The 27,544-nt window shown below is 41.5% G+C and overlaps 1 protein-coding gene across 3 annotated transcripts in view; it reads right to left on the reverse strand.

Annotated features, from left to right (window-relative positions):
• hmcn1 (hemicentin 1) overlaps positions 1-27,544 on the reverse strand; it is a 607,098-nt gene that overhangs the window by 46,197 nt on the left and 533,357 nt on the right. For all 3 annotated transcript variants that reach the window (XM_087990747.1, XM_043699541.2, XM_087990748.1), the window contains exons 87-91: positions 27,135-27,404; positions 25,051-25,221; positions 14,531-14,701; positions 5,958-6,128; positions 1,567-1,737 (exon numbers count right to left, since the gene is read on the reverse strand). In XM_087990747.1, the coding sequence (XP_087846873.1) occupies positions 1,567-1,737; positions 5,958-6,128; positions 14,531-14,701; positions 25,051-25,221; positions 27,135-27,404 (954 nt within the window). The remainder of the gene's footprint in view (positions 1-1,566; positions 1,738-5,957; positions 6,129-14,530; positions 14,702-25,050; positions 25,222-27,134; positions 27,405-27,544) is intronic.

Consider the following 27,544-nt stretch of genomic DNA (forward strand, 5'->3'; position numbering starts at 1 on the left):
TGTTGGAGAATGAAAATGAAAACATCAGATTAATTTGACAGATAAATAAATGATGTGATGAGTCCTTTTCTGCATGAGGTGATTAAAAGAAAATTGGGCCTTCATTTATATTTATCTTGTACATTTGGAAATGAATGATAAAATAACTGTTAAGTAGCTTTACTACTGGAGCTAAAATCAAGGAACATTGTTTATAAGGTCCAACATCAGAAATTGCTGGAAAAACTCAGCAGGTCTGGTCTGGACTGAAAGCAGAGTTAGCATTTCAGGTCCAGGGACTCTTCTTCATAACAGTTCAAAAACAGTAAACTGAGTCACCACTGTAAATTTGCCCAGTCTGGTGTAAATACTGCCTCTTCTGGAGGAACATAACCCATTTTCCTAAATTCAAAGAGTTCAGACACAAGTCGATAATATCAAAAGATTCTTACATTTATATTGTGGTGCGGCTAGAGTTTAGTTAGCTATAAGTGTGCTATGTTTAAATATTGAACAATATTACTATCATTATTGCCTACGAAGCACAAGATTGGAGATTAACACTATATCAAGACAATCTTACAGATGAGATTCAGCATCCAAACAGGCAAAAGGCAGGTTCACATTTCAGGAGAAGACTATGGTCTTAACATCTTACTTAATATTTCAAGATATTAATTTGTCTTTTTGGGTGCACATAGTCCTTCCTTATGTTTCTACAAGATTCTGATTTAATTTCTATTGTATAATATTAATCTATTGAATGATTTAATTTTATTCAAATAATGTGCACACTGCAATAGTTTGGTCAATTAATGAATGTCAGTATAGAATCATTGAATCATAGAATCCCTACAGTGCAGAATAAGGCCATTTGGCACTTGAGTCTACACCAACCCTTGAAGGGCATTCGTCCGAACCCAGGCGCCCACCCAATCCTCAAAATCCCTCATTTACCATGGCTAATCCACCTAATCTACACGCCCTTTGAAAGTGTGGACAAATTAGTATGGCCAATTGACCTAACCTGCATATCTTTGGCTTGTGGGAGTAAACTAGAGCACCTAGTGGCAGTCCATGCAGACATGGGAGAACATGCAAATTCCACACACCTACCAAGGCTGGAGTGCTAACTGTGTGCCACTGTGCTGCTATGAGGACTTTTCACCATTTGAAACAGAGCTTCTCAAATTGGGAGTTGGGACCCCAAGTGTACTTCTGCTCTAACAGGCACCCCCTGCGTACCCCCACCACCTGACACATCACCATCCATTCATATAACCTTCCCTCTGCTCTTTTTAATTTGCATAGATAACAATTATGTAATTACCTGAAGTTTTGAATTTACATTTTAAACCAGTAAGTCAAGTCGATCCATCAGAACCTAATTCCTACCCAGTTTTTACATAAACCAATTGGATTGTTATTCCTCCCATGCAAAATGCTTCAGCTTCAAAATATCCTTCATCATCCTGATAACATAGTGGTAACAAAACTTCAGAAATTCTGGTTTTGGTTGCACAGAACAATTGAAAAACCATCCGGTTAGCATTTCATGAAGATTTGTAACCAACTTTTTATACTCACTTGGACACGGATCACTGTTACAGAAGTCAATTTGTACATCACTGCCTTCACAATAGTGTCCCCCATATTGTGGCACTGGATCTGAACATGTTCTGGCCCTTTGGCGAGTGCCTCCTCCACAGGACACACTACATGCTGTCCAACTGACCCATGATGTCCATTTTCCATCCACTAAAACGGTGAAACACCAGATAATTAGAAAATTAGATTTGTAGTTTGTTTGCTCAAAATACTCATGATACTCAAAATACTCACATGCAGGGGCTCTTCACTTATCAAAAAGGGCAAGAAATTAGCTGAATTCCTTTTAGATTTCTCAAACTTGTTAATGCCATGGGCTATATATAGTGAACAATGACTGCTTTTCTGATGAATTTCAAAAAGTTATGTACTTCAATTCTCTTTAGATTGGAGTTCAGAAAGCAAATGCTTCTATTTATAGAAACTTTCCATGCCTCCATAATGGCCCAAAGTGCTTCGAAACCAACAAATCACTTTTGTAGACACGTTAACTGTTGCTACATAGCTATGGTAATTTACACTTAGCAAATTTATTGTAGTGAGTGGGAAGAATTTGATAAGGAGCCAGGAAAACTTCCCATTCTTATTCACTTCTCTGAATCTTTAACACTTACCTGACACTTCCGTCAGTGCAGCACTTACTCCATACTGCACACAGTATCTTTGAAGAGAAAATGAGGTCTGCAGATGCTGGAGATCAGAGATGGAAATGTGTTGCTGGAGAAGCGCAGCAGGTCAGGCAGCATCTAGGGAACAGGAGAATCGACGTTTCCTGAAGAAGGGCTAATGCCCGAAACGTCGATTCTCCTGTTCCCTAGATGCTGCCTGACCTGCTGCGCTTCTCCAGCAACACATTTCCATCTCTGCACACAGTATCTGTCTAGATTGTGTATTCAAGTCTCAAGTGGAACCTGATCATACATCTGCCACCCCAGAGGTGAGAATACTTCTATCTTTATTCCTAGCACTCAGGTAAGTATTTAGAATACAGAATATCCTTTGTTGTCATGTGGACTCCATTTTAGGATTACAGTGAAAAGCCTTTACAATGTCTGCCTCTTATGGCAACACCAAGGTACAAATCTTGGATACAACAGAGGAATAAAAGTAGTTGGATCACTTTACAGAGTTTAAAAGTAAGTTTAGAAATATGACATCATTAAAGGGTTGACATTACAGTAAGGTAGGAAATTCCAAATTAAACATTACAGTGGAGCAGCTGAATGCTGCAGGGTCTCTACACGTGGTCTGACTGCCTGTAACAGACTCCAGTCCAACAGTCAGCTCATACAGATGACATGTATCTATGTTTAGGTTATTTGGCCATCACTTGGTGCAACATACTTCAGCTACTGAACCATTTTTACATACTTTACATCAAATAGGAAGGACACAATAAAGTTTTGAAATGACCTGTATATGAATGAGGATGTAACCCTAAAGTAGATGGTCACAGACATCTGCATTCTTGCCAGTTTTAGCCACTGCAGGATCTTACAGGCATTGTACATTAATTCATCACCCAGGTAACATAATTCCCCTTCAATGAGACTGGACACATCAGATTTTGAGAATACTAGATCTAGTGTCTGGACCATTCTATGAGGACCTGCAAAACCTTCCTGCTGAGGCCTTGGTTATTGTGATGGTCTACTGCATTCTCTATAAATGGCCAGCTGGAGAGATGTGGCCCATGAGAATGGTGAGATCTTGGAAAGGGACAGCTCATTGGAGGGAGGAGCTGGAAGTGAGGGAGAAGGATGTGAAGGTACAGGGAGATGACTCTGAACACAGATGTATCCCTACAGCATGGTGTGGTGGCAGCCTCCTGGAACCACACTCCTTTCTTTCATGAGTGCTAGGTGTGAGATATTGTATTTTGAGATATTGTGTTATAGATTAGAGTGGTGCTGGAAAAGCACAGCAGTTCAGGCAGCATCCGAGTAGCAGTAAAATCGACGTTTCGGGCAAAAGCCCTTTATTAGGAATACAGGCAGAGTGCCTGAAGGGTGGAGAGATAAGGGTGGAGTTTTTTCTCCAACCTTCAGGCACTCTGCCTGTATTCCTGATGAAGAGCTTTTGCCCAAAACGTCGATTTTACTGCTCCTCGGATGCTGCCTGAACTACTGTGCTTTTCCAGCACCACTCTAATCTAGACTCTGGTTTCCAGCATCTGCAGTCATTGTTTTTACTTATATTGTGTTATAGACTATCTTTATTAACTCACTCACCAGCTTGCTATATTCATTAATACTGGGTTCCCGTTCATTCATTCATTTATAACTCTTTACAAATCCATTATTTACTATAACATGGTTTCATTTTTTTCATTTACCTGTATTATCAAAATTAAAAAACAACCTTTTCAAACCCATTACTGCATTTCACACCTTATCAGCATACAAACAATACCATCCCCATAAAGTCTCCACAAAACATTATAATATTAATCAGCCCTTACCAACCAGCTCCTGGACCTGAATAGATTAAGTCCCTGATAAATATCTTTTAAAATATCTTTTAAATTAGGTGGTGAAGGATGAAGAAGCAGCACTCCGAAATCTAGTGCTTCCAATTAAACCTGTTGGACTATAACCTGGTGTTGTGTGGTTTTTAACTTTGTACACTCCAGTCCAACACCGGCATCTCCAAATCATGCCCTTTAAGAAACTACTGACATAACAGTGTTTGCATGAAATTGCCTGAATGAATGGAGCTCATACCAACAAATAGTAAATAAATCTCACCACACAGCTGCAGTAATCAGTTTAATCCTTTACTCTTTTATTACGATTTCTAACTTACTTAGAGCATATAAGCCTAGTATTTTTTACTAACATTTACTAATTTAAAAGACGAAAGGGCTAATATCTCCTAATTTTGCAAGGATACTGGACAGACATCCCATCAGAAATCAAGAAGTGTGGGGCTAGAAAAGCACAGTAGGCCAGGCAGCATCCGAGGAGCAGGAGAGTCAATGTGTTAGGCATAAGCCCTTCAGCAGGACTATGGGGGTGGAGGGAGCAAGGGAACTGAGAGATAAATAGGAGGGAGGTGGGGCTGGATGAAGGTAGCTTGCAAGATGAAGGAGGGATGGTGATGATAGGTCAGAGCGGAGGGTGGAGTGGATAGATGGGAAGGAAGATGGGACGGGTAGGATGGTTCAAGAGAGCAGTGCTGAGTTGGAGGGTTGGATCGGGGATAAGGTGGGGGGAGGGGGGGATGGAGAAACTGGTGAAATTGACATTGACCCTGTGTGGTTAGAGGGTCCCTAGGCAGAAGATGAGGTGTTCTTCCTCCAGGCATCAGGTGGCTTGGATTTGGTGGTGGAGGAGACTCAGGACTTGCATGAGTTGGCGGAGTGGGAGGCAGTGTTGAAGTGGTTGGCCACAGAGCGGTGGGGTTGTTTGGTGCGTGGGACCCCCCCAACCACATTGGATCAATGTCAATTTCACCAGTTTCCCCATCTCCCCTCCCCCCACCTTATTCCACACCCAACTCTCCAACTTAGCACCGCTCTCTTGAACTGTCCATCTTCCTTCCCACTTATCTGTTCTGAAAGGTCACCATCACCCCATCTTCATCTACCTTTCCCCTTCCAAGCTACTTTCCTCCCAGCCCCCACCTCCTCCTATTTATATCTCAGCCCCATTGGCACCCCCCACCACATTCCTGAAGAAGAGCTTATGACCGAAACATCTAGTCTCCTGCTCTTCAGATGTTGCCTGATCTGTTGTGATTTGCCAGTGCCTCACTTTTTGACTCTGATCTTCAGCATCTGCAGTCCTCACTTTCTCCCATCAGAAAAGCAGACAACATTTAGCATGTTTCAACCCAATGCTTGTCGCCCAGGCCAGAAGCCCTTCAAACCATCGTGTACTATAGATTAAAAAAATGTAACATTATAGTATTGAGATTTTAATACATGTAAGAACTATGTATACAGGGGCTCTTGCAAGAACTGTTTTCAGGATTCTACTGCTGCCTCGAACTTGTGCTATGATTGCTGAATAAAAAAGGCTACTTTTGCCACTCATCGATTCCTATCGTTACTTGAATACAGTCCCACACAGACTTCCAGCTTTACTGTGAGATCAAGATTCTCTATAGTGTAGTGGAAGCTTTGGCACAACTCCCTCCTTCAGGACTACACACAGCCTCAAAGATGGCTGCTTTAGGTGCCTGAAAGCCATACCCATATCTGCCTCCAAGATTAACTTCATCGTTTCCGTATCAATTAAAGGTCCGCCCTTATGAAAATCTGAACTTCTGTCAGTTTCCCAGCAGAGGCAAATCTTGGAAACAAAACAGACCCAGTTCCCACTTCCCACCTCTGTGGTGAAACTCCAACCCATACTTTGATTGCTTACCTGGACAGAGCCTGTTCTTACAAACACGTGTCTGTGCATCTTGCCCCTCACAGTTGGCCCCATCAAATGATGGAGGAGGATTGTTGCAAAGTCTCAGTCTCGTCTGAATCCCTTTACCACAGGTTTCACTGCATGGTCCCCATGGCAACCAGGAACCCCAGCCACCAACAACTGGCAGGAAATTAATAAAATGGTATAGGAATATTTCAGTTTATAGCAACATAGGAAAAGGCAGACTTATCAAAAAGCTTAAAACAGTAAACAAGATTGAAAAAGGCAAATCTCTAAACATTACTTCATTGAATGAAAGTAAGACAAAAGGACACAGGTTCACATTTGTAAAAAGAAGGTTTAGGTTGGTTAAAAGGATAGAATTGTAGCAGGAAAATACCTAGAAAGCTAGAGGAACACAGGTGTTGGGAGACTTCGGATATTTCTTGAATGGCTTGTGACAAACAGAAAAGTAATTCACTCCTCTCTTGTGAAAATGATGCGCATAAACTACAAAAAATGCTACACCATGTAAAGAGATATACAATATGCAATTATGTTTTTTCTGCTTTCAGTCACCCATCAAGCAGGTTTTCTGAAAGGGCAATCATGTTTTTAACTTATTAGAGATTTTGAGGACGTTTTGACTGGAGTTGATAGAGGGAAAACTGCAGGCGTGTTGAAATTTGGATTTCCAGATGACATTTGACAAGCTACCTCATAAAAGGTTAAGTCATAAGAGTCCATGTTATTGGAGGTAGTATACTGGCATTGAGAGAGAACTGCCTTTTCTGTTTGAATTCATGTATGCTGGATATTGGAGTGTGTCTAGGAAAACTTAAACAGTGAAATTCAAAAATGATCTTGGAGGAACCTATTTGGGAGAGGTCACAGCACAGAAGCAGATAAGTAAATAGTGTTAAGTATAGCCTTACTGCAAATCTCAATAGTGAGAAGAGTGGATTCTTTCTTGATTACATGTTTTTATTGGGATCTATCTCTTGATTAAATTTTAAAAATATAAGCCATAAATATTAAGTTATCTTAGAGCAATGTTTTGTAGAGCAATAAGACGGTGCTATTTTCTGGGTCTGTGGATTGGAAGGAGCAAAATGACCTTTAGTAGAGTGATATGCTCTTCTTGTCAGATGTGAGAGTTTCAGGGGAGTTTAAGGGTTACTGAGGATTATCTCTGCAAAAATTGTCATTGGTTACAAGTTCTGTCAGATCGAATGGATCAGTTGGAGCGACAGTTAGAGGCAATGAGGAATTTACAACAGCTAGAGGGTGTGGTGGATGGCAGTTACAGGAAGAGAGAAAAGCTGCAGATACAGTCACGTACATGGGTTAACTCCAAGAAAGGTAGGAGAGGTAGGTGGTTAGTGCAGGAGTCTTGTGTGGCTATCCCCATTTCAAACAAGTATGCTGTTTTGGAAAATGTAGGGCATGATGGACTATCAGGGGAATGTAGCATGAACAGCCAAGTTTCTGGTATCCAAACTGGCTCTAATGTAATGAGGGGTACATCGGGTTCCAGGTGATTGATTGTGTTAGGGGACAGATCTAGTCAGGGGCACAGACAGACATTCCTGCAGCCAGCAGCGAAAAATCAAAATGGTGCCAGGACCATGGATGTCTCAGAGAGGGTGCAGAATGTTCTCAAAGGGTAGAGGGACTAGCAGGAGGTCATCGTACAACCAACAACATAAATTGGCACCAACAACATAAAAAGGGAAAAGGATGAGAGTCTGAAAAGAGAATATAGAAAATTAGGCAGTAATTTAAAAAGGAGGTCGTAGAGGGTAGTAATATCTGGATTACTCAGATTGATGACCAGTGCTGGGACCACAACTGTTCACAAAATATATAAAAGTGCTTGGAGGAAGGAAGTGAATGTACTGTAGCCAAATTTGCAAACGCGAAAACAGGTTGAAAAGTAGATTGAGAGGGGGATACAGAGAGATATTGATAAGTTAAGTAAATGGGCAAAACATTTGCAGATGCAGTATAAAATGGGTAAATGTGAATTGTTCATTTTGGAAGGGAGAACAGAAGAACACAATGTAATTTAAATGGAGAGAACTGTAGAAAGCTACACACGAAAAGGATTTGGGTATACAGATCGTTTTGTTACAACGCGACAGTTCTGTTCTTCTGCAACCTCACGCTATCGAAAATCACATTATGGGAAACTGCTGTAGAAGATCACACTGTGGATCTAACCATTCAGCAGAAAGTTTACATTATGCAAACAAAGTCCACAATTCATCAATTGCGTTATAGCCAACTTGTGCTGATGAAACTCATGTTATGGAAGAACTATCTGTACTAGTGCACGAAACACAGAAAGGTACACATTGGTGTAGATCATCAGGAGGGCGAATGGAATGTTGGAAGTGAAGTTGGGGTAGGGAAGTCTTGCTGCAACTGTACAAGGTGCTGGTGAGATCGCATTTGGAGTAGTATGAGCAGTTTTGGTCCCCTTATTTAAGGAATGATATAATTTCATTGGAGGCAGAGAAGGTTAACTAGAATGTTCTTTGCATGAAGGGATTGTCTCAGAGCAAGGGTAAAACAGGTTAGGACTCTACTCATTGGAATTTAGAAGAGAGAGGTAATTTCATCCAAATATATAGGATTCTTAAGGAGTTGCCAGGGTAAATACTGAGAGGATGTTTTGCCTCATGAGAGAATTAGGCCCTCCTGATGATCTGCTACACCAATGTGTTCCTTTCAGTGTTTCGTGCACAAGTACAGGTAGATCTTCCATAATGTGAGTTTCATCAGCACGAGTTGGCTATAACGCAATTGATGAATTGTGGACGTTGTTTGCATAATGCAAACTTTCTGCTGAATGGGTAGATTGGGTTTTCCACAGCGTGATCTTCTACAGCGGTTAGTCTCAGAATAAAGGGGTATCAATTTAAGACTAAGATGAGGAGAAAATTCTTCTCTCCAAGGGTTTAGAGTGGAACTTCTTGCCACAACGAGCTATGAAGCAAAGTCCTTGTGTATATTTAAGGCTTAGATAAATAGATTCTTAATCAGTAGGGGAATCAAGAGTTAAGGGGAAAGTGCAAGAAAGTGGATGTGAGAAATGTCTGATCAGCCATGATCTAATTAAATGACAGAACAGACCAGAGCGGCTGAGTGGCGTACTCTTGTTCTTATGGTAGGTAAGGGATGATTAATCAGGTAATTAAATTGCTTCTTGCTTTAACAGCAATATATTTGTCTGTAATGGAGTAAGGAGAGGAGCAAGAAGAGGCAACTATCTCTAATTGAGATGTGGTTCAAGTGTGTTGTTGTGAATTTGGTTCACATAAGAATTGAATACAGGGGGCGAAAGAAGGCCATCTTTTTCTATCCACTTCAGCCCATAGTTGTTTCCCAGAGATCAGAAGTTAATGGAGAGGAAGTGGGAATAATTTGAAGAGCTAAGAGAGTAAGTTTGTTGGTTTGGAGCATTTCAAAGAAAATTGAAATGTGACATAACAGCAAAGATCAATGATTGATTGGTTTCTGAACATTTTCCATCTAAACCAGCAATTTTTAAATCTCATAAGTACAAAGTTAATTGAACTAAAACGAACCATCCAAAATGCAGATAATTTATTTATAAAGTTTTATTGCTGGTATGTTTACATGAAGCAGTGGGTTTATTAATGCTAGTTAATTAAGAAGAATAAAGTCATTACCACACAATAAAGGTGGCAAGGCAGGTGTTATTTTGCAGCTGCAGCATATGGGTGGTATTTACAAGCCAGTGAGATCCATGGCAAACACATCTTAGTCAAGGAGTTTTGGCTCAGTCAATGATTTGAGAGCCAGACCATAGAAACTGCAACCTATCAGGGTGGGAAAAGGATTTGTTCTAGAAGGCAGCACATGCCCTAAAATAGCATTTTCTAATTCGGTCACTAGTTAGGGACAGGAGGGTCTTATTTAGGTGAGGCAGGTAAGGGGATTGAGAAGGGAGAAGTGGAGGATACCTAGTCCTTGTAATTGTTCAACACGTTTCAGATTCTTGCAACTTGTAAAAATGAATGTGGGGACTTGTCGCGTGGATAAGCAAACTGACTACAGCAATGCAGTACAGGAAGACCTTCAAGCTGGGGCAGTAAATAGAAATGTTGTGGCAGTACGTGTCAATATAGACAGAAGAATAGTACGATTCTCTATAGCGAACAGAGAGCATCCAGAAGGCTTATTGCCTATCTGATACCAGAGTTCAGGATATCTACTCTTTACTAGAGTGAAACATGAAGTGGGAAAGTGAGGATCCAGATGTCATGGTCCATGTGGATACCAACAACATGGACAGGTTTCTGAAAGGGGTTCTGTTTAGTATTAGGAGCAGCTAAGCGGTAAATTGAAAAACAGAATCTCAAAGCTAATACGTTTCAGATTATCACCCAAAGCATAAGCAAATTGGGGGAGAGTAAATTTGATGAAAGAGATGAATGCATGGCTCAAAAACTGGTGCGGGAGAAATGGGCTTTGATTCATAGGGATCGGGCACCAGTACTTGGAAATATAGGAGTAGTACTGTTTGAATAATCTTCACTTTAAACATGCTAGGAACAATATTCTGGCAATTTGTATAACTAGGATGGTAGATGGGGCTTTAAACTAAATAATGGAGGAAAAGGATTAAAAGAAAGGTGATGAGGCAAACCAGAGTTGTTATCTCTGGTTTGTTGCCTGTAATATGTATTAGCAAAGCAAGGATTAGGGAGAGAGAGGAATTGAACATATGGCTACAGGGATGGTGCAGGAGGGAGGGTTTTGGATTCCTGGATAACTGGGGCTCTTTCTGGGGTGGATGGGACCTCTACAAACAGGATGGTCTTCATCTGAACCAGAGGGGTACCAATATCCTATGAGGGAGGGATTTGCTAATGCTACTGGGTAATGAACCTGGCCATGAGTTAGATTTGGAGGTAGGTGAGCACTTTGATGATAGTGACCACAATTCGGTTATGTTTACTTTAGCGATGTAAGGGGATAGGTGTACACTGCAGGGCAAGAGTTATAACTGGGGAAAGGCAATTATGATGCGATTAGGCAGGATTTAGGATGCATAGGATGGGGAAGGAAACTGCAGGGGATGGGCACAATTGAAATGTGGAGCTTATTCAAGGTAGAGCTACTGCATGTCTAGATTAGATTAGATTAGATTACTTACAGTGTGGAAACAGGCCCTTCGGCCCAACAAGTCCACACCGACCCGCCGAAGCGCAACCCACCCATACCCCTACCTTTACCCCTTTAACCTAACACTACGGGCAATTTAGCATGGCCAATTCACCTGACCCGCACATCTTTTGGACTGTGGGAGGAAACCGGAGCACCCGGAGGAAACCCACGCAGACACGGGGAGAATGTGCAAACTCCACACAGTCAGTCGCCTGAGTCGGGAATTGAACCCGGGTCTACAGGCGCTGTGAGGCAGCAGTGCTAACCACTGGGCCACCGTGCCGCCCACAAGTCCTTGATAAGTATGTACTTGTCAGGTAGGGAGGAAGTTGTCGAGTGAAGGAGCCATGATTTACGAAAGAAGTTGAAGCTCTTGTCAAGCAGAAGGTGGCGGCTTAGGTGAGGATGAGCCATGAAAGTTCAGTTACAGTGCTTGAGAGCTACAAGTTAGCCAGGAAAGATCTAAAGAGAGAGCTAAAAAGAGCCAGGAGGGGACATGAAAAGTTGTTGGTGAATAGGATCAAGGGCAACTCTAAGGCTTATACAGTATATCAGGAATAAAAGAATGGCTCTAATCTTACTCGAGTCAATCAAGGATAGCAGTGGGAAGTTATGCATGGAGTCATAAGAGATAGGGGAAGCACTAAATGAATATTTTCTGTCAGTATTCACACTGGAAAAAGATAATGTTGTCAAGGAGAATTCTGAGATACAGGCTACTAGACTAGATAGGATTGAGGCTCACAAGGAGGTGGTGCTGGTAATTCTAAAAAGTGTGAAAATAGATAAGTCCCCTGGGCTGGATGGGATTTGTCCAAAGATGCTCTGGGAAGCCATTGATGAGATTGCACAGCCTTTAGCTTTGATCTTTATGTTGTAATTGTCTACAGGAATAGTGCCAGTAGACTGGAGGATAGCAAATGGTGTTCCCTTGTTCAAGAAGGGGAGTAGCGTCAACCCTGGTAATTACAGATTAGTGAGCCTTACTTCAGTTGTGGGCAATATTTTGGAAAAGGTTATAAGAAATAGGATTTATAATCATCTAGAAAGGAATAAGTTGATTAGGGATAGTCAACACGGTTTTGTGAAAGGTAGATCATGCCTTGCAAACCTTATTGAGTTCTTTGAGAAGGAGACCAAATAGGTGGATGAGGGTAAAGTGGTTGATCTGGTATATATGGATGTCAGTAAGGCATTTGATAAGGTTCCCCATGATAGGCTATTGCACAAAATACAGAAGCATGGGATTGAAGGTGATTTAGCTGTTTGGATAAGAAATTGGCTAAAAGAAGAAAGAGTGGTGGTTGATGGGAAATGTTCATCTTGGAGTTCAGTTACCAGTGGTGTACCACAAGGATCTGTTTTGGGGCCACTGTTGTTTGTCATTTTTATAAATGACCTGGATGAGGGTGTAGAAGGATGGGTTAGTAAATTTGCAGATGGCACCATGGTTGATGGAGTTGTGGATAGTGCCAAAAGATGTTGTAGGTTACAGAAGGACAAAGATAAGTTGCAGAGCTGTGTTGAGAAGTGGCAAGTGGAGTTAAATGCAGAAAAGCGTGAGGTGGAGGAGTAACAGGATTGCAGAGTACTGGGCTAATGGTAAGATTCCTGGTAGTGTAGATGAGCAGAGAGATCGCGATGTCCATGTACATAGATCCCTGAAAGTTGCCATCCAGGATGATAAGATTGTTAAAAAGGCATATGGTGTCTTAGCTTTTATTCGTAGAGGGAATGAGTTTCAGAGCCATGAGGTCATGCTGCAGCTGTACAAACTGTAGTGCAGCCACATTTGGAGCATTGTGTACAGTTCTGGTCACCGCATCATAGGAAGGATGTGGAAGCTTTGGAAGGAAGGAGATTTACTAGATGTTCCTTAGTATGGAGGGAAAGTCTTATGAGGAAAGGCTGAGAGACTTCAGGCTGTTTTCGTTCGAGAGAAAAAAGGTTGAGAGATGACTTAATTGAGACATATAATGTAATCAGAGGGTTAGATAGGGTGGACAGTGAGAGCCTTTTTCCTTGGATGGTGATGGCTAGCATGAGGGGACATAGCTTTAAATTGAGGGGTAATAGATATAGGGCAGATGTCAGAGGTAGTTTCTTTACTCAGAGTAGTATGGGCGTGGAATGGCCTTCCTGCAACAGTAGTAGTCTCACCAACTTTACAGGCATTTAAAAGGTCATTGGATAGACAAATGGATGAAAATGGAATAGTGTAGGTTAGATGGGCTTCAGAATGGTTTCACAGGTCGGCACAACATTGAGGGCTGAAAGGCCTGTATTGCAATGTCATGTTCTATATTCTAAATCAGAATGAAACGACGAGGCAGTGGAACAGTGCAGTAATTTGGGTTACAATAGCTAGAGTATGGCAGCAAGGAACAGAACAGAACTGAAGAATGCAAAAATTAGAGAATGCAAAAATAGAATAAATTCTTAGGAATGTACATATGCATATATATATATTTATGAGCACAGTTTGGCTACATTTATGGGAGGGATGCTCTGATGCATAAAGGTTTCTTGCAGGTATGTGCTTTCATTAGGATCACTTAAACATTGAAACAATTTATATTTCTTGCTTGAGATTCTATCAGTTTGGGGAATGGGATGGGTGAGTGTTAGCATTCATGTTGATTTGAATGTTGCATTATTTATTGGTTATTGTTGTAGCTAGCTTGTTGACATTGCTTTTTTAGCTTACAGATACATTAGGGTTATGGTGTTAAGAAGGTCATTAAAAGCTGAGCAAGATTGAAAGGGTGCTGAACATTTTCCTCCTTCCAAAAACACTGAAGTATAAGACTCGAAAATTTAACTCCTTGGCAACTCGGATGCTGCCTGAACTGCTGTGCTCTTCCAGCACCATTGATCCAGAATCTGGTTTCCAGCATCTGCAGTCATTTTTTTTACCCATCATTTGCACATCCCTGATTCTTGCTCAAAATCAGTAGAAATTATGTCATTGCCAGTGGGTGAGGATCAATGTTGATGAGGTGATGGGGAGCATGATCCATGGCAAATGTTCAAGTAGGAACTATGGATTGGGGAAGCAGGGTTTGGAAATCCAGCAGAAGACACAAGTAATCCTTGTCTCGAAGAGGGAAGTAACCTAATCCCATATACATGAGAACATTTAAAAAATTGTTCATATTATTCTCTTACATGAGGAGGCAAAAGGAAGTACAAAGAACCTGTAATACAACTCAATACAACCTATGAAATGTTTTTAAAGTCATAAAACAAGTATGTTATAGTCTTATTCATTTCTCTTTGATAAGGAATCTGAAACAATGACTGAAATATTAGAAGCCTTTGTTTAGAAAGAGAGTTACACTGAGTAAGTGTACAGATTGAACTATTAGAATTGTCTCAGATACCTGGACAAGGCCGGATATTACACATGATAGCCTCCACAGCATTGCCATCACACCGTTTCCCTCCATATTGCACTGGTGGATTAGTACACGTCCTGGTCCGTGTCCTGTTGCCCTGGCCACAGGTACGAGAACATTCCTCCCACTGGCTCCACTCTGACCAACTGCCATCCACTGAAGGCAAAAGCATTTACTCAAACAATACTTTTCCAGTATTTAATATTAATCTGTTCTTTTAACAACATTTCATCAAATGTTAAAAAAAATGAAAAAGCTCTATATACAAGCAACGTTTTCTGGAGATCATAACTGATGCTATAAAAACCTGAACTGAGGAATTCTCTTAAGTAAGTAGTTACGTAAAGCTGGAAAATCTGTCAATAAAATTAATTTCTAATCTTTGATATGTTACTCTGTTCTCCCCAAAGTATTGACTTATATAATCCTATAAACACTGCTTGCTTTTTGGTACACACAAAGAGTTTGGGATGACACTTAATTGATTGAGGGAAACTTGTCTCTCTAGACATGATAGGCCCGTGATGTGGTGTTTCTTTGTTTTTCAGCACTTACAGACAAACCAGCACATTTTCCTGTTGCTTTATACTAATAAATATTTTAACACTATTAGTAATGTTTCTCTTTTTAGGTCAGTGTTACTTTATTTAGAAGGTTAGTGTCCTGCCATGTGTGTGCTCGAGGGTGGCCTCGAGAATTTTAGTCAATTATAGGAGAGATTCCTCGAGTGGGTTGGTCAATATTTCCAGGGTACCCTGACTGCATATCAGTCAATAATTGCTGAACGTCACTCACCCAAAATCCTTTGGAAACTTTTGTAGTGAATTAATTGCACAGCTCTACCAGTTCAGCCCAAACCTATTGTTTAAATTTCACAGGCACTGGTTTTCTCATAGGAGTGACTGGGAAAAGGTCAAAAGTCAAAGTTTTCACTCGTTATTTTCCACTTTCCTTGCCTGGGCCATTGAAGTAATTATAGTGTTCACAGTCTCCTTCTAAAGACAATTTCATATTTATCATTCAAAAAAATTAAGAAAGTTCCAATTAAGTAGATGAGCTATTTGGGAGTTTTACTGAATCACCTCAGCAAATACATAGTTCACGCAGTGCCAAGTTGAAGTGGTGTGAGGAGGTTTGATTGGGGGGAGGGGGAAGGAGCAGTAGTGGTGTCACACAATTTGACTTCTGAAACCACAAAATGGTTACAGCATTAAAGATTGCCATTTAATCTGACACGTCTATGCCATTTCCTGACTTTTCCCCATTGAGATAATTATGCAAGTCTCGCTTGAAGGCTATGATGGAATCTTCCTCCTACATACTCTCAGACAGTGGTTTCCAAATCCTGAATATTCAGCGTAAAAAAAATTCTTCATGTCACCATTTAACTTAGATCACTGTCTTGTGGCTCTTGATTGTTTCACCATTAGGAAAAGTTTCCTGTCACCTACTTTTCCAGCCATGTACTTATGATTTTGAGTTAAATCTCCACCCTCTCCAAGAAGAATAGTCCTAGATTGGAGACGCTATCTGTATAGCTGAAACTCCTCATCCTTTTAAGTCATCCCTGTGAATACTTTCTGTGACCTCTCCAATGCTTCCACATCATTAAGTGTGGTGTCTCAAATTGCATGCAAAATTCCAGCTGAGACCTCAAAGCAGTTTACCATAACTGCTTTGCTTTTGTAATTTATGAACAATAAAGAATTGTGGATGTTACATATCTGAAACAAAACAGAAATTGCTGGAGAAACTCAATGTCTGGCAGAATCTGTGGAGAGAAAACAGTGTCAACATTTTGGGTTCAGTGACTCTTCAGAACTGATCTCAATCAGAAAAGATTACTATATACCAAAGATGGAGCAGGTAGAAGGAAGAAATAAGTGATAGGTGAAGATGGAGCCCAGAGAGAGAGAGAGTGAGATAACAGCAGTTGGACAGACAAAGATATGGACAATGGTGAACCAGGGAAAAAGAAAAAGGTGCTGATGGGGACCATTAATGGGCAAAAATGGTTTAGTTCTTGCGAAAGCAGCTGATTTGATGTTCAAGCCAGGGGTGTTGGGGTTGGGGGAGGGACTTGGAAGAAGGGGCTCAAGCCTTAAAAACTTTGAACCTGACATTGAGTCCAGAAGACTGCAGGATCCCCAAGTGTAAAATGAGACGCTGTTCTTTCAGCTGGCACTAAGCTTTGCTGGAGCAATGCAGCAAGCCTGAAACAGAAATGTTGGCCAGGAAATAGGATGGTGTGTTGAAGTGGTAAGCAACTGAAAGTTAAGGTTCATTTTTGTGGTCAGAATGTAGGTTTTCCACAAAGTGGTTGCCCACTCTGTGTTTTGTCTCCCCAACAAAGAGACCACCATATTGTGATCAACGAATACTGTAGTCTAGATTGAGTGTATTGCTGCTTCACCTGATGCTGGGGCCTTGGATAGTGAGAAGAGAGGAAGTAAACAGACTGGTATTATACCTTCTGTAATAGAGATTAGATTAGATTCCCTACAGTGTGGAAACAGGCCCTTCGACCCAACCAGTCCGCACTGACCCTCCGAAGAGTAACCCACCCAGAACCATTTCCCTCTGACTAATGCACCTAACATTATGGGCAATTTAGCATGGCCAATTCACCGGACCTGCACATCTTTGGACTGCGAAGGTGCCATGGGAGTGTGAGGAGATGTTGGGAGTGGAGGAGGAGTGGACCAGGGTGTTCTGGAGAGAAGAGTCCCTGAAAAATGCTGATGAGGGAGAGGAGGGGAGGGGAATGTGTGTCTGGCGGTGGCACTCTGCTGGAGGTGGCAGCAATGGTGTCTTATGATCCTTTTGGATGTAAATGCTGGTTGGATGAAAAGTGAGGATTGGGGGTAGGAAATGTTATTCTGGATCAGTGGTGCTGGAAGAGCACAGCAATTCAGGCAGCATCCGAAAAGCTTCGAAATCAACATTTTGGGCAAAAGCCCTTCATCAGGAATAAAGGCAGAGAGCCTTAAGCGTGGAGAGATAAGCTAGAGGAGGGTGGGGGTGGGGATAGAGTAGCATAGAGTACAATAGGTCAGTGGGGGAGGAGATGAAGGTGATAGGTCAGGGAGGAGAGGGTGGAGTGGATAGGTGGAAAAGGAGCTGGGCAGGTCGGACAAGTCCGGACAAGTCAAGGGGATCGTGTTGCTGGAGGTTAGAAACTAGGATGAGGTGGGGGAAGGGGAAATGAGGAAGCTGTTGAAATCCACATTGATGCCCTGGGGTTGAAGTGTTCCGAGGCGGAAGATGAGGCGTTCTTCTTCCATGCGTCTGGTGGTGAGGGAGCGGCGGTGGAGGAGGCCCAGGACCTCCATATCCTCGGCAGAGTGGGAGGGGGAGTTGAAATGTTGAGCCACGGGGCGGTTTGGTTGATTGGTGCGGGTGTCTCGGAGATGTTCCCTAAAACGCTCTGCTAGGAGGTGCCCAGTCTCCCCAATGTAGAGGAGACCGCATCGGGAGCAACGGATACAATAAATGATATTAGTGGATGTGCAGGTAAAACTTTGATGGATGTGGAAGGCTCCTTTAGGGCCTTGGATGGAGGTGAGGGAAGAGGTGTGGGCACAGGTTTTACAGTTCCTGCGGTGGCAGGGGAAAGTGCCAGGATGGGAGGGTGGGTTGTAGGGGGGCGTGGACCTGACCAGGTAGTCACGGAGGGAACAGTCTTTGCGGAAGGCGGAGAGGGGTGGGGAGGGAAATATATCCCTGGTGGTGGGGTCTGTTTGGAGGTGGCGGAAATGTCGGCGGATGATTTGGTTTATGCGAAGGTTGGTAGGGTGGAAGGTGAGCACCAGGGGCGTTCTGTCCTTGTTGCGGTTGGAGGGGTTGGGTCTGAGGGCGGAGGTGCGGGATGTGGACGAGATGCGTTGGAGGGCATCTTTAACCACGTGGGAAGGGAAATTGCGGTCTCTAAAGAAGGAGGCCATCTGGTGTGTTCTATGGTGGAACTGGTCCTCCTGGGAGCAGATACGGCAGATACCTGGTAGGAAATGTTATGGCAGGAAAGAGAAGGGATGAGGGCAGAAGTCAAGGAGATGGGTCAGACAAGTCTGAGGCCCTATCAACCATTGTGGTGTGGAAACCGGTGTTGTGAAAAATGGTGGACGTTTCTAAGGCCCCCACTTCATGGAAGGTGGTATCACTTGAACAGATGCAGTGGAGATGGAGAAACTGGGAGAATGGAATGGAGGCTTTAATGGAAATAGGGTGTTAGGATGAATATTCCAAGTAACTGTGGGAGTTGGTGGGTCTGTGGTGGATATCGGTGGCCAGCCCAACCTCAGTAATGAAAAGGGAGGAGTCCTAGATGGACCAAGTGATGTGAGAACTGGGTGAAAGTTGGAAGTGAAATTGACAAATTTGAGGCATTATAGGCTTACTGGAGTAGAAATGTTGGCTCTGCTTTCCTTCTTTCCACTGATGTTGCCAGACTTGCTGAGTTTCTCCAGCAATTTCTGTTTTTGTTTTGTAATTCATGCTTGTAGTTATAAGGCCCAGGATCTTATTTTCTTATTTAACTGCCCTTGCCACTTTCAATGATTTATGCACATTTACCATTCCCTCTGCTTCTGCATCCCATTTTAAATTATACCATTTATTTTGCCCCTCCTTAGTCCTCCCAACAAAATGAAACACTTCATTCTTCCTTCATTTGCTGAAGTTACTGCTAATTTTGTCCCAAATTATCACTTTTTAAATGCTTCCCCACCACCATTGGTTCGCAATAGTTCCTGGATTTATTATACAGATTTTTTTTCAAAGAAGCATATAATATTCAATTCCCCAGTCCTTTGGCACCACTCCTGTACCTAAGGAGGATGGAAAAATTATGGCCAGTATCTTCCCAATTTATACATTCAAAACCAATCAGTATCCTTAAATAATTTGATTTGATTTATTTTTGTCTCATGTACCTAGGATAGGAAAATGTTTAGTTTTGTGTACAGTACAGGCAGATCATATCATACAGAACCAAGAATACATGTTATGGCTACAGAGAAGGTGCTCAAAAAGCAAAATTAACATTTAAATTTAATCCAACTTGTCCATGCCGACCAGATATCCCAATCCAATTTGGTCACATCTGCTAGCACCCAGCCCATATCCCTCCAAACCCTTCCTATTCATATACCCATACAGATGCCTAAATGTTGCAATTGCACCAGCCTTCACCACTTTCTCTGGCAGCCCATTCCACACACGCACCACCCTCTGCATGAAAGCGTTGCACCTTAGGTATCTTTTATATCTTTCCCTCTCACCCTAAACCTATGCCCTCTAGTTCTGGACTCCCCCACCCAAGGGATGAGACTTTGTTTACTTATCCTATCCATGTCTCTCATGATTTTATAAACCTCTATGAGGTCACCCCTCAGCCTCTGACACTCCAGGGAAAACAGCCCCAGCCTGTTCAGCCTCTCCCTATAGCTCAAATCCTCCAACCCTGGCAACATCCTTGTAATTCTTTTCTGAACCCTTTCAAGTTTCACAACATCCTACCCATAGGAAGGAGTCCAGAAGTGCATGCAATATTCCAATAGTGGCCTAACCAATGTCCTGTGCAGCCCAAACATGACCTCCCAACTCCTCTACTTAATACTCTGACCAATAAAAGAAAGCTTACCAAATGCCTTCTTCACTATCCTATCTACCTGCAATTCCATTTTCAAGGAGCTAAGAACCTGCACTCCAAAGTCTCTCTGTTCAGCAACACTCCCAAGGACCTTACCATTAAATGTATAAGTCCTGCTAAGATTTGCTTTCCCAAAATGCAGCACCTTGCATTCATATAAATTAAAATCCATCTGCCACTTCTCAGCCGATTGGCCCATCTGATCAAGATTCTTTCGTAGTCCGAGGTAACCTTCTTCGCTGTCCACTATACCTCCAATTTTGGTGTCATCTGCAAACTTACTAACTATACCTCCTACATTTTCATCATTTATATAAATGAATTGGATGTAAAGTAGTGGACCCAGAACCGATCCTTGTGGCACTCCACTGGTCACAGGCTTCCAGTTTGAAAAACAACCCTCCACCACCACCCTTTTGTCTTCTACCTTTGAGCCAGTTTTGTATCCAAATGGCTAGTTCTCCCTGTATTCAATGAGATCTAACCTTGCTAACCAGTCTCCCATGGGTAACCTTGTCGAACGCTTTACTGAAGTCCATATAGATCACGTCTAACACTCTACCGTTATCAATCCTCTTTGTTACTTCTTCAAAAAACTTGATCAAGTTTGCGAAACATGATTTCCGACGCACAAAGCCATGTTGACTATCCCTAATCAGTCCTTGTTTTTCCAAAGACATGTATATCCTATCTCTCAGGATTCTCTCCAACAACTTGCCCACCACCGACGTCAGGCTCTCTGGTCTATAGTTACCACCTTACTTAAATAGTGGCACCACGTTAGCCAACCGCCAGTCTTCCGGCACCTCACCTGTAACTATCGATGATACAAATATCTCAGCAAGAGGCCCAGACTTCCCTATCTTGCCACAGTGTTCTAGGGCGCACCTGATCAGGTCCTGGGGATTTATTCACCTTTATGAGTTTCAGCACTTCCTCCACTGTAATGTGGACATTTTTCAAGACGTCACCATTTATTTCTCTGCATTCTATATCTTCCATGCCCTTTTCCACAGTAAACATTGATGCAAAATACTCGCTTAATATCTCTCCCATCTACTGCGGCTCCACACAAAGGCCGCCTTGCTAACCTTTGAGGGACCCTATCCTCTCCCTAGTTACCCCTTTGGCCTTAATGCATTTGTAAAAACCCTTTGGATTCTCCTTAATTCTATTTGCCAAAGCTATCTCATGTCCCCTTTTTGCCCTCCTGATTTCCCTCTTAAGTATACTCCTACTGCCTTTATACTCTTCTAAGGATTCACTTGATCTATCCTGTCTATACTTGACATATGCTTCCTTCTTTTTCTTAACCAAACCCTCAATGTCTTTAGTCATCCAGCATTCCCTATACCTACCAGCATTTCTTTTCACCCTAACAGAAATATACTGCTTCTGCACACTCATGATCTCATTTCTGAAGGTTTCGTATTTTCCAGCCGTCCCTTTACCTGCAAACATCTGCCCCCAATCAGCTTTTGAAAGTTCTTGCCTAATACTGTCAAAATTGGCCTTTCTACAATTTAGAACTTCAACTTTTAGATCCGGTCGATCCTTTTCCATCACGATTTTCAAACTAATAGAATTATGGTAACTGGCCCCAAAGTGCTCTCCTACTGACACCTCAGTCACCTGCCCTTCCTTATTTCCCAAGAGTAGGTCAAGTTTTGCACCTTTTCTAGTAGGTACATCCACATACTGAATCAGAATTTTTTTTTGTACACACTTAAATTCCTCTCCATCTAAACCCTTAACACTATGGCAGTTCCAGTCTATGTTTGGAGATCTTAGATGGATTCATTCAAAAGTCTGATAACAGCAGGGAAAAGCCTGTTCTTGAATCTGTTACTACGTGTGTTTAAGCTGACATATCTCTGTCCGATGCTAGAGGTTGGAAGAGATTATGCAGTTTGTATGGTCCTCTGGCACTATGACAACTTTACCTTCACAGATCAAAACCACTGGCTGTGCACCTCAGTTTGTACTTCACCTGATGAAGGAGCAGTGGTCTGAAAGCTTATGATTTCAAACAAACCAGTTGGACTATAACCTGTTGTCATGTGACTTCTGATCTTGTCCACCTCAGTCCAACACTGACACCACATTTAAGTTATGTTGCCCTTTTTAATGCCAGTGACCACAAGATAGTATTTTGTATTGTGAACATGGGAGTATAGTGGCAACCTAACTTGAAATATTATTACTCAGGCCAATAAGATGTTTTCAACTTGTCCTGACTACAATTTTTTCAAATATTACATAACAACCAGATGGTACATGGATATATTTTAAATTTTAAAAGTAGTAATTCAGTCATTAGGAGATGACAAAGTCATTAGACTGTTGTATTTTTCATTGTTTAAGAAGGGCGGTAAAGACAAGCCAGGGAACTATAGACCGGCGAGCCTGACCTCAGTGGTGGGCAAGTTATTGGAGGGAATCCTGAGGGACAGGATGTACATGTATTTGGAAAGGCGAGGACTGATTAGGGATAGTCAACATGGCTTTGTGCATGGGAAATCATGCCTCACCAACTTGATTGCGTTTTTTGAAGAAGTAACAAAGAAGATTGATGAGGGCAGAGCAGTAGATGAGATCTATATGGAGTTCAGTAAGGCGTTTGACAAGGTTCCCCATGGGAGACTGATTAGCAAGGTTAGATCTCATGGAATACAGGGAGAACTAGCCATTTGGATACAGAACTGGCTCAAAGGTAGAAGACAGAGTGTTGGTGGAGGGTTGTTTTTCAGACGGGAGGCCTGTGACCAGTGGAGTGCCACAAGGATCGATGCTGGGCCCTCTACTTTTTGTCATTTACATAAATGAGTTGGATGCGAGCTTAAGATGTACAGTTACTAAGTTTGCAGATGACACCAAAATTGAAGGTGTAGTGGACAGTGAAGAGGGTTACCTCAGATTATAACAGAATCTGGACCAGATGGGCCAATGGGCTGAGGAGTGGCAGATGGAGTTTAATTCAGATAAATGCGAGGTGCTGCATTTTGGGAAAGCAAATCTTAGCAAGACTTATACACTTAATGGTAAGGTCCTAGGGAGTGTTGCTGAACAAAGAGACCTCGGAGTGCAGGTTCATAGCTCCTTGAAAGTGGAATCGCAGGTAGATAGGATAGTGAAGAAGGCGTTTGATATGCTTTCCTTTACTGGTCAGAATATTGAGTACAGGAGTTCGGATATCTGTTTTCCCTGTAGCATCGGAGGCTGAGGAGTGACCTTATAGAAGTTTACAAAATTATGAGGGGCATGGATAGGATAAATAGACAAAGTCTTTTCCCTGGGGTCGGGGAGTCCAGAACTAGAGGGCATAGGTTTAGGGTGAGAGGGGAAAGATATAAAAGAGACCTAAGGGGCAACTTTTTCACGCAGAGCATGGTACGTGTATGGAATGAGCTGCCAGAGGATGTGGTGGAGGCTGGTACAACTGCAACATTTAAGAGGCATTTGGATGGGTGTGTGAATAGGAAGGGTTTGGAAGGATATGGGCCGGGTGCTGGCAGATGTGACTAGATTGGGTTGGGATATCTGGTCGGCATGGACAGGTTGGACCGAAGGGTCTGTTTCAATGCTGTACATCTCTATGACTCTATGACTTGTTGACATTGTCACATCTATGTTGTACCTCTATATATTGATAGGGAATACTGTATTCCTCAGTAGCACTGTTTCTTTTCAATGAGGTTGTCTTTTGAAAGCTGAGACAGAAGCTTTCTGAGACTCTGTCAATGATGATTGACGTATTCCAATTGTTATACTTAGTCATTAAAACTACTAAATGTGCATCCAAAAGAGAAAATGTTGGAAAATCTCAGCAGGTCTGGCAGCATCTGTAAGGACAGAAAACAGCTAATTGACCCTTTGTCAAAGCTGTCAGACCTGCTGAGATTTTCCAGCATTTTCTCTTTTGGTTTCAGATTCCAGCATCCGCAGTAATTTGCTTTTATCCAGTTTTTTACTGAATGTGCATACTGTTACTGCATTTAATTCTATTGGGGAACTGTCACATGTTTGCTGTAATTGTATTCTAAAATGCAAATATTTTATTGTGTGGTGATATTCTTTTTTTATTATTTTGATTTGTTCATAGGATGTGGGTATCAGTGGCTAGGCTGTATCTGTTACTAATCCTTAATTGCCCAGAGGCCAATTGAGAGTCAACCACCTTGCTGTGGGTCTGGTGTCACATGTACAGCAGAACAGATTTCCTTTCTGAAAGTACATAAGTCAACCAGAAGGGTTTTAAGCGACAATTGACACCGGTTACATGGTTGCTGTTAGGCTAGTTTTTATTCCAGATTTTTGTTGAATTCATATTTCACCATCTGCCATGGGAGTTAGGACTTGTCTTCAGAACAAAACCCTGGATTCTGAATTACAAATTCAGTAATAGTAACACAGTCATGGAGTCACCATTTAAGAATATGGGGTTGGCTATTTGAGACTGAGGTGAGGAGAAATGTCTTCACCCAGAGTGGTGAGCCTGTGGGATTCTCGGTCCCAAAAATGGTTGAAGCCAAAACATTGAATGCTTTCAAGGAATTAGATACAGTTCTTAGGGCTGGAGGGTTCAAAGGGAATTGGGAGAAAGTGGAAGGAGGATATGGAGTTGGATGATCAGCCAAGATCACACTGAATTGCAGAGCAGACTCAAAAGGGCCAAATAGCCTATTCCACCAATTTTCTATGTTTCTGTATTCAACACAGTAACTCCATTGTTCTTATATGTCATTTCAATTGCATTTTCGGTGTGCAGTCAATGAACCTTAAACATAACCTAAAACATAACCTGCTAAAAACTTTGAGGCATTAAGTAACATTAGATTGTAAAGTAGAAATTTACCTGGGCAAGGTTTAGATTGACACCTGCGTGTTTCTGAATCAGTGCCTTCACAATGGCGTCCTCCATTTGCAGGCATTGGATTATTACAAAGTCGCAATCGTTTCTGCATTCCTTGTCCACAGGTAACACTACATGGATCCCACTGTAACCATTCAGAAAATCCACCATGCACTAAAAGAAACATGAGTAATAATATACATAATCAATTCCTCTACCTATAATCTGCAACATCAAATTGAAAAAGCTGCCATAAAGATTTATAGCAATTGTAGCTAAAATAATTATTTTTTTAAACTGGTGAATGAGTTCAATTCTTGGCTTGTGATAAGAATATAAGGAATAGGAGTAGATTATACAGCCCCTTGAGCCTGATCTGCTATTTGCCCAGCTAATCAGAGCACCTTCTGTCTCAGCTCCACTTTTACAACTGCTCTTCAATTGCCTGAGAGATCAAATACTTATTTATTCCAACACGGAATATCTTCAGTAAAATTCACATACCTCTCTGGGATAAGGAATTCCAAATATTCATAATCCACTAAGTGATAAACTTTCTCCCAATTTCTATCCTAAATAATTGACCCTCGTCAAGCTTCATCAGAATCATTTGTGTTTCAATGAGATCATCTTTCAATCATCTGAATAGTATGGGTCCAATTGACTCAGCTACTCAACACAAAGTAATGGAATGATTCTCACAGATTCAAAGGTTGCAAATAATATCCCACTATTTAAGAAGCAGCGAGAGAGAAAACAGAGGACTTCAGATTCGTTAGTCTTATACCAGAGATAGATTCTTGCTTTTTTCTATTATAAAGGATCTGATAAATAGACACTTCAATCATAATGATCTGATTGAGCAGTCAACATGCATAGTGAATGGAAAACTTTTGGACAAGTTGGTGGTGTTCTCTTGAGATGTTACTCACAAAATTAATAAAGGAGCGTCATGGAAGAGTACTGTTAGAACTTCACAAGGTTTTTGATAAAATAGGAGGCTGGTAAGGAAAATTGAAGCAGAAGGGATGAGAGGCAATGTGCATGGATTAATGATCGGCTAACAAAAGAGTTGGAATAAATAGATCATTCTTGTGTTGATAAGTACTGGCCAGTGGGTACTAATAAGACCAGTACTTTGGGCCCAGCTGTTGAAAATAAATATCAGTGATGGGGGTGGGGACAAAATGTAATATTTCCAAATTTGCAGATGATACAAAGCTAAGGGGGAAATGTAGGTTGTGAGAAAGATATAAAATGGCTTCTGGAGGATTCAGACAGACAGGCAAGAACATAGCAGATGTAATACAATGTGGAAAATGTGAGGTTATCCACTTTGGTAGGAGGAACAAAGATGCAGAGTATCTCTTAAATGGTAATAGGTTGGATAATGTAGATGCACAAAGGAACTTAGAATGACTTCAAGTTCACTTGAGAATGTAACATTTAAAAAAAGTTCTGTGATTTACATATGAAAGAACTGAAACCAACATGATCATTCTAACAGATGAGAGACTTAACAAACAATTCAGGTCTTTTTCAATATATAATTCAGTCACATGACACTGTAAACTTCTGCTATAAATTCTGTGTCTTACAATCTTACACTTCACAACCACTTGAGGAAGGAGCAGTGTTCCAAACGCCAGTGCTTCCAATTAAACTGTTGGACTATAACCTGGTGTGAGGTGATTTTTAACTTTGTAACTTATTGAATGTCTTTTAGATCGCCAAGTATATTACATTTTCTGGCTTCCCTTTTTCTACCTTATGAGTTAATAGTGACCAAAATGCATTTTTGGACGCAACTCAAAGACTTTGTAGCTTACTCAATTTAAATAGATAAATTAAAGCTCAGGACCCAGTTTTAGAACAGATTCAGGTTTTTCATCCTTCTCTATATCTTTACAGAAAATACATTAGACAGTGTTTGATCCCATTTCTTTGACTCAGATGGTGGAACATAGTAATTTTTGTACCTTCTACTTTCTAGTATGTTGGTATACGGAGTCATCTGATAATTTTTATATAAGCCAGTAAAAAAATTCTTGATATTAGTGGAAGCATGGATGAGAATCTGTACACACCTTGTACTGTCAGGGTGATTTTGACAAGCGCTGAACCCATGAGATTCCTGGTCACACACTCATACTCTGACGTGTCCTCCTTCTTCACAGCAGTAAGCCGCAGTGAGTTGTTAGATAAGATTGCGATCCTTTCATTTTCTATCAGTGGCTGTCCTTGACGGGACCACTCAACAGTTGGTAGTGGCTCTCCAACTGCTTGACAGTTTAGCATCACTATGGCGCCAGCATCAATGACAGTATCCATGGGTTCGACTGTAAACACTGGTGAACCTAGTGAGAAGAGCAATAATATAAAAATAGAAAGAAAGATCACAATGATTTCTCATTTAAAAGAAATTGAGAAGCCTGTGGGAATGAGCTTAACATTTTTTAATACAAGATACCTTCAAGTTTTAAAAAGACTTGTGGGA

This window comes from Chiloscyllium plagiosum, unplaced genomic scaffold (assembly GCF_037043375.1).
Source record: "Chiloscyllium plagiosum isolate Xiang-an unplaced genomic scaffold, Cpla_swu_hap1 HiC_scaffold_9, whole genome shotgun sequence".
Lineage (NCBI taxonomy): Eukaryota > Metazoa > Chordata > Chondrichthyes > Orectolobiformes > Hemiscylliidae > Chiloscyllium > Chiloscyllium plagiosum.